The sequence below is a fragment of the Protobothrops mucrosquamatus genome, unplaced genomic scaffold, assembly GCF_001527695.2.
Source record: "Protobothrops mucrosquamatus isolate PMUCROS unplaced genomic scaffold, P.Mucros_1.0 scaffold608, whole genome shotgun sequence".
Lineage (NCBI taxonomy): Eukaryota > Metazoa > Chordata > Lepidosauria > Squamata > Viperidae > Protobothrops > Protobothrops mucrosquamatus.
This window is the reverse complement of record NW_015386906.1, coordinates 508,637-516,809: the sequence shown is the minus strand read 5'-3', so window position 1 is coordinate 516,809 and position 8,173 is coordinate 508,637. Positions and strand designations below refer to the sequence as shown.

At 36.9% G+C, this 8,173-nt stretch overlaps 1 protein-coding gene across 1 annotated transcript in view; it reads right to left on the bottom strand.

The window, feature by feature from the left end:
- The window catches only part of LOC107288949 (25-hydroxycholesterol 7-alpha-hydroxylase), a 31,080-nt gene that overhangs the window by 5,528 nt on the left and 17,379 nt on the right, over positions 1 to 8,173 (bottom strand). The window contains exon 5 of the mRNA XM_015817627.1: positions 1,960 to 2,138. Within this exon, the coding sequence (XP_015673113.1) occupies positions 1,960 to 2,138 (179 nt within the window). The remainder of the gene's footprint in view (positions 1 to 1,959; positions 2,139 to 8,173) is intronic.

Here is an 8,173-nt window from a genome sequence, read left to right as displayed (position 1 = left end):
AGTCCATCCTTAGGAGAAAATGATCTGACCATGACAAGGGCTCAATAACTATCTCCCCTAATACCAGATCATTTTGCCACTGGCCCGAGACAAAAATCAGATCCAGCGTGTGTCCACCCGTGTGAGTGGGGGCATGAATTAATTGGGTCAAGTCCAAGGCCGTCATGGATGCCAAGAACTCCTGAGCTGCCGCCGACGTATCTATCATCTATCTATTAATATCATGGTCAGCAAGACATCCTGACCAGAATGTAAAGTTCCGATAGGACTAGATGGAAGCAGGTGCTTCTTCAAATAACCTAATTCCAAAATAATTAAGCTCATAAATATCAAGGACCATATCTTGAAAATTATCAGCAGCTTATTGTCAGCCAGTGAAACCACCCTTATATCTCCTCAGTCCATCAGGAAGCAGGGTAGTGCTGGTGATTTGGGAAGAACAAGGTAATTTGGACATTTCTTAAGACTTTTCCTTTGTCCAAGTGAAAATATACTTAATGACCCTTTCTTAAAAGATGCTCCTATCAGTGGAAACCTCCCCTCCTACATGTTCAGATAGCTCTTCCCTCCTAGCCTTCATAAAATCTGGGAAGATTCTCTTTCACCAAGCAACTATGGTTGTTCCTCTGATGAGTAATCATTTTTAATTGTTTTTGGAATGGTGGATTCCTACCGTATAATATTATAATATAATATAATATAATATAATATAATATAATATAATATAATATAATATAATATAATATAATATAATATAATATAATATAATATAATAATATAATATAATATAATATAATATAATATAATATAATATAATATAATATAATATAATAATATAATATAATATAATATAATATAATATAATATAATATATATAATATATAATATAATATAATATAATATAATATAATAATATAATATAATATAATATAATATAATATAATATAATATAATATAATAATATAATATAATATAATATAATATAATATAATATAATATAATATAATATAATATAATATAATATAATATAATATAATAATATAATATAATTAATATATACCTTTAATTTTTAATCATTGGAGATTTATTTTAACCCAAATTATGGGTTGAATACTTCTCAGAATCATTTTGTTAGAGAGGCTTATATGGTCTATAAACCATGACTTCAACATATCATGCTATCCATGGACTCCTTGGAATTCAGTAAAAAGCAGAATTTTTGTAAAGCTTGTGACTTGCATTTCTGTCTCTTTAGCATCCCCAAGCCAGCCGCAAAATATCTCAGTAAAAACTATCCCTTGTCGGGAGGTTAAACGTAAGTCCACTACTTGAAGACCTCGACGTAACGACTTGATCTGTCCTAATTAAACGTCAGAAACTATAAGTAATTGAAATCGGAGTCTTTCCCCTTTTATGTACCTCTACTGTGTTAATGGGAGTTTCGAAGTGACGTCTCGTTGTCGAAATGTTAGGACTCAAGTGTTGCGGTATGAAATTGACCACGAAAAGACCAATCCCGATAAAGAGAGGTGAAAAACCATACGTCTTAAGAAGACACTGCTATTATAGGGGCTTTAGAGAATCAATGATGCTTTGGGGCCACTTAACTAAATAGCCCACATTATTTGCTCTTTAAGCCAGCTTCCATTATCCTGCCTTCTTTGGGCTTCCAATGATCCACTTCCAAACAAAGCCCACATTTAGCCTCAAGTTTATGGTAGTCAGTGAACAATTGTCAGTTCTTCTCAAAGAGGGTAGCAGTCAGTCTCATTGCCATTATTTCTCCCTTTAGGCCTTGAATCTTTTGACCTGCAGCAGGCACCTTGAAAAGAACTGAAAGTAGGAAGATTTGTGCCACAGTTTTTTTCCCTATCCTCTTAAAAAAATGATCTGTATTATAAAGTACGTGGTAACAGAAATATCCCTGGGATCATATGCATAATAGCAGTCAATTGTTACCTGAGGATCTTCATAGATTTCAGGGTCCATGTGCAGAACTGGAGGAAAAATTGCCAAAATATCTCCTTTTCTCAAGCAGACTTCATGATTCTCTTCAAGCTTGAGAATAAAATTTTCTTTGATTTTACGGACATTCATTGACGAGGAACACATTCGCAAACTCTCATTTATAGCACTTTCTGTGTTTAAATGAAGAGAAAAACAGAACAAAACAACATTTCAAACCATTATAAATACTGAAGATGACTGGAACTTACGAATTCCTATAACAGCCACTGAATTAGTTTATTAGATGTAGCTAGAAAAAAAAGGTGGCGAGGAAAAATAGGCAGTGGAGTGGGAGGAGAGAACTAAAAATGGGACACTAATACATTCCTATAGGGCTAATGGAGTATTTGCTGTTTGGAATGTTTAACTATAATTATTAACTGATAGTATTTGATATATTTAGTTAAGCTCAAGACAATGTAGTGTATTTTGGGTAGAAAACCATTATTTGTACATCTCACTGAAATGCCACCACCAAAGAGAGGAATATTTTTATGCATTTATATACACTGCAAGGGTTGCAATACCAATTTCAACATTCAGAGCTGTCCTCCAATTAACTATATAGTGAACTGTGAAGTTAGGATGCTGGGAATTAAGGAACCTTTAGCAATATCATCATCACATCATAATTTCTACTGTTGGCTGAGCAAATTCAAATTATGCGTGGCACTTTGACAAGTTAATGGGGGAAAACCCATATCCCGTGTAATGCTTTGACACAAATCCCAAACCTTTTCCAGACGCCCACCATAACTTGGAAAGCTTGGAAAGGCAAATGTCCTTGCCATCCCAGTAGCCTTCACCTTTTGCTCCTAGCATGACAGATTTTATGGCTAATTTCCGGCAATTTATCCTGGCAGTTTGAGGAGAAATTCCTTTGGGAATAATATGCATAATTTGCATAAATCATTCTGATAGCATGCATACCAGCATGTACCTCCTGTCTGGGGCTGCATCTCTCACTTAGTAATCAAAACTGACTATTTCTCCACCAGCATGGCTGGGTCCTGTAGGAGACAGCATGACTCCTTTAAGCTATCAGTGTGAAAACAAGCCTTAGCAATGCAAAACCAGAGCCACCCATAGAATATAACATCAAGCATAGATGGTTGCTTAAATGCATTTTGGAATATCCACATTTAAATCCTCTCTTTTGCCAGATCTGCTTTGGTGATTCTCTAGAACTTAAAGGTTAATTTACAAGGAAGTGTAGCAACCTTAGCATAGAAGCATTTGAAAAAGACAGTAACAATTTTTTTTTTACAAAAATTAAAAACAGTGCATGGCAAATAAAGCTGATTTGGATGCTTTTCTGCAAGAGTTTTTTTTCTCCTTAAGCATGTATTTGTCTAAAGAAATGAGGCTGCGGTCAGTTCTGTGTGGCCAACACCGTGATTCAATGTGACGTACAGTGAGGCTGTGCATATTTTTTGGGGGACTGCCTTCGTTACTATAATCAGGGAGAATCAAGTCGGCTTGTTGATGACGAAGCCAGAAAAAAAACAACCTCTGATTCAAGAATATGGCCTCTATTGTGGATAGCCACAAGGCACAATAGATGTCAAATGGCTGTATTCTGGCAAGAGGAAACTTCCCCCAATGCAAAAGAAAGATCCAGGCTCCATTTCTTGGCTTTATGCAGCCTAGGAATAATGAAGCTAATTAGACTGTAGTAGGCTGCAGTATGGAAATGGTAACTGACATATGTAGGGCCACTGTACACCAAAGCAACCAAATCCTGGTTGGGGGCCAGTGAGGGGAAGAGAGTAAAGCACAGAACACACAACAACGATAAGCGAAATCATCAGACAAGTGTTGCTGCTGCTGCTGAAATAGCAGGTTTCCACTTGAGTAGCACAAGCCACACAGTCATATCAGATTGGTTGACATTTTGAAAGGAAGGATGGCAGTCTGTTGACCACTGTGGTATCCCAAATGACAATCGGGCAACCTTCTCTTATAGAGAAGTTAATCACAGTAATGGAGCTCAGAACATGGCTTAGTGGTCAGATCATAAATGACAAATCTATTTTACCTTCTAGTACCAGCTATGTGGGGGAAAAGGAGCCGTGGCTCTCGCTCTGAGCGATTTTGCTGATAATCCTTAGATGACAAAGGTAATGAGTCACATTATGATCAGCAAAGGAGGAGGGAAGCTTGTGTGGGTTTGTGGCAGCCGACCATGAAAATAAACAAACAAAAAATGACACTCTTTCCCAGTCCTCCTCCCCTCCCTGCTCCCCAACAATTCTTATACGCTGGATTTAGACACTGAATGACAACTAGATGATAAAACAGCAGCCTGTACAGTACTTGTGGTTGTCATACTTCAGTAGGCATAAGCCAGCACTCCTGTAAGACCAGCTGGATAGCCTGGGAGGCCTCCCATTTTGCACCATGAGGTACCGTAAATGATCCAGCTCTGGAGAACAACATCTGTTTCTGTGCTAGTGCTGAACAAACAAGGCAATTTAAAGCAAAGCAAGAGATAACCAAGCAGCAAATGAACATGACCCTCATGTTTTCCCACTTCCTACACACATGAGATGCAGAAACTTCAACACATGAAGAGAGATTGTCAGAAAAGTTGACATATTTTTTAAGGAGGGAAGGAGAGAAAGGGAGGGAGGAAGAGGGGGCCTTCAGACTTCCCAGAGTATTATTTTTAGAGTCTTCCCACTCTCCTTTTCTCTTATATTCTCTGCTTCCAATTCATCCACAATCTTTTTTTAAAAGTCGAAGCCATTTCAATATACTTATAAATATTCAGTCTTTAAACCTAATTTGCTATACTTAGTTCACATGCCTTCAAGCATTTGTCTTCCAATTTCCACTGAATAAATGCGTACTAATGAGAAATGGAACAAGCTGCTGAGGCAAAGCTGGGCGACTTGCGCCTGGCCCGCCACCAGCTTGTGATAGGCAGGCAAATTGAGTTAAAATGAAAAGTCTTGTCAGCTGAAATACAACATGGAGCCAAACAGCAAGCTGTCAATCATCCAGCCAAAACAAGGGACTGCAGGTAATAAAAGGTCATTGTGAATCATTAGTACATTTGGCTTTGGTAAGCAAGTTAATTTTAATTAAACATGATCTTGATCTGTTACTGTTTAATAAAAAAACTTGCTGCAAATAATGGTTTTTTAATTTTACAATAAGCATTTAGCAGGTAATAGGAAACCTGTAAATGTCAGGGGTATAGGAAAGAAAAATAGTTGTGCAATATGCAACTATTTGGGATACATCTACTCTTTTCAGAGCACTTTGATTATGGAAAGAATTCTTCCATAAAGAATTATGAAACACAACAAACCTGTACTTTGCATAATGACTGAACAGAAGTGAATTAATCACAGGATACAGAGATAAAATATCTAGTTTCTCCCACTTCATTCAGTCTTAAAACAGTGATGTTCAACGATAGCATACTTACTGTATCTTTCAAGATAGTTTGTATCCTAGCACTGTTTAATTTTAGTTTTTCTATCTGCTAGTGAATAATGTCCCATACAATGTTCTCTTTAGTGTAAATTACTGATATTCAGGACAGCTTAGCCATTCAAAACAAGATCTTATCTTGGGCATGATCTTCACCATGCAGGCAAAAAAAAAAAAAAAAAAAAGAGTCCCCCAATGTCTCCTTTTGTGCCAGAGACAGAAAATCTGGGTCCTTTTGAAGAAAAAAAAAAAGCAGAAGTCCAGCACAAAAAAATCCAGACATTTTATGACCAGATAGGATAAGGAAAGAGAGAAAGTTAAAAATCTCCTGATTATAGTTGGCATTTCAAGGAAGGAGGGTTTTCTAGATAACAAATTGTCACAGAAGTAACAACTGTTCCAAGGGTCATTGACTAAAAAGGAAAGGAAAATGTTAGTTAAGACAGTGCCCTGTTTAATTTCTTTTTCTTGATTTTTATGATCACTTCATTGCATCTGGAACTTATTATCTTTACACAAGCCCAGTCCTTGTATGTTTTATGCAGACTGGCATATCTTTATATTTCAGCTGCTTCTCCATTATTGGAATGGATCACTTTGGAATCTTGTCAGAGCTTGTCACTGTCCTATATATTTCTCTATTAGACATTTTCAGATGCTGTTTGATTTTGAATACCTCTATAATTGTATTTCCTTTGTTAATAAAGAATCATATGAGTAATTAAAGTTAAAAAGGAACTTCTACAATTTCTTTTCCTATTTCCTATTTCCCTCCTTTTCTTTCTGCCAAAGAGAAAAGGGGCTGATTTCCTTAGACTCAAGACTCAACGCTGCAGAGGCAGGAAGCAGCTGGAGAGTTTATTTTCTTCCTAAGGTAGGAGGAAGATTTAGGATGTAAACACTCAATGTGTACGCTATGTGTGTGCATTATGTGTATCAATGAATGTGCCTACTATATTTAAGATTACTGGAGGAGAGATGGATAGAAGAAATAATCTGTGCATATATGGAGATCTATGATAGATAGTCTGTATGATGTCTGTGTGAATGTATGCACATGTATATTCTTTACCCAGCAGCTGATGCTCCTTTCAACTTAGTCCAACTTAGTTAAGAAGGGCAATTGATATTTCATTGATATGTAAGGCTATCAGATATATGAGCAGGCAAAAAGAGGACATGGATAATTGGAAAGGGGGACAAATGGGGGAGGTGAAAAGGAAAACAGTAATTGTTTTTCTTGGCATCTGAGGTCAGTCATTCAGATTTTGGTCATCTCACATCTGGACTACCACAATGTGCTCTACATGGGGCTATCCTTGAAGAATATTCAGAAACCTCAGCTGGCACAAAGTGCAGTGGTGTGGGCAGTTCTTGGGTACTAGGGTGACCCATGTTACACCACTGCTCCATGAGCTGTACTGGTTGTTGGTTTGCTTCCAGGTGCAATTCAAGTTACTAGTTATTATTTTTAAAGCCCTGCATGGCATAGATCCAGTTACTTGAGGAACCATATCACTCTAATGGGACTGGCCTGCTCCACCCACACTGGCAGAGGAGGCATGCTGCAGACCCCATCAGTCAAGGAATTCCAGATGATGAAGTCCAGGAGAAGACCCTTTTCTGTGTCACTCCTGCTCTTTGGGACATTTTATCCCTGAGGTGAGATTGACTCCCATCCTTTTGACCTTCCATAAAGACCTGAAGACCTGGCTCTATCAGATGGCTTGGCGCTCCAAAGGATGTGGCATCACACTGGAGGTGGTTAATGAATTAAGAGGCAATCCCATCTGACAAACACACACACGTGCATCTGCTCCCTCCCCATCTTTTAACTATAATTTTTATCTTTGATTGTAGCTCCATATTTATCATTTTAGAAATATTTATTTCATGGTTTTAATGCTTTTAATACTGTAAGCTGTGTAGAGTCACTTCAACAAGATGGGTGTTGAAAGAAAGAAAGAAAGAAAGAAAGAAAGAAAGAGAGGGAGGGAGGGAGGGAGGAAAGAGAGAGAGAGAGAGAGAGAGAAAGAAATATTATTTGACAATTATTTGACTTTAAGGCTTTGCTGTATGTTTGGTAATCTTTAAAATATGTAATTAATTTAGAACAAATTGTATTGTCTAAAATTATTGACACAAATCCTTACAAAAGTGAAAATACATTCACATCTCTCAATTGGAGTTCTTTCACTATATGAAATCTCTAATGATACAATAATTTATTTAAACAAGAAGCATCAGATAAGAGGATATACAAGGTTTCAATTTCAGTCCTTGAAATAGAAGAGTTGAAAAAATAGTTGAAAATGAGCAGGTTAGAATATTTTGGGATTTCCAAATACAAACTGATGAAGTCTTGGAGCATAACAACCCAGATATAATTGTAGTGTGAATAATTAATGTAACATTTCCAGGGGATAACAAAATAAAAGGGGAAAAATTAGAGAAGATCACAAAGTATTTAGATCTGAAAATTCAAACTAAAAGATTATGGCAAAAGGCAGCCATGGTGATCCCAATGGTTATCACACACTAGGTGCTATACCAACAAATCTTGGATGCACTCAGAAAATCTCCACATTGACAAAATTTCCATCTGTCAATTAAAAAATGACCACACTGCTTGGGTCTGCTCATATACTCTGCCTATACATTACAACATCCTAGGTTCTTGAATTTGAGGCATAGGAAGACCACTATCAGCTAAAGAACTGGCAGC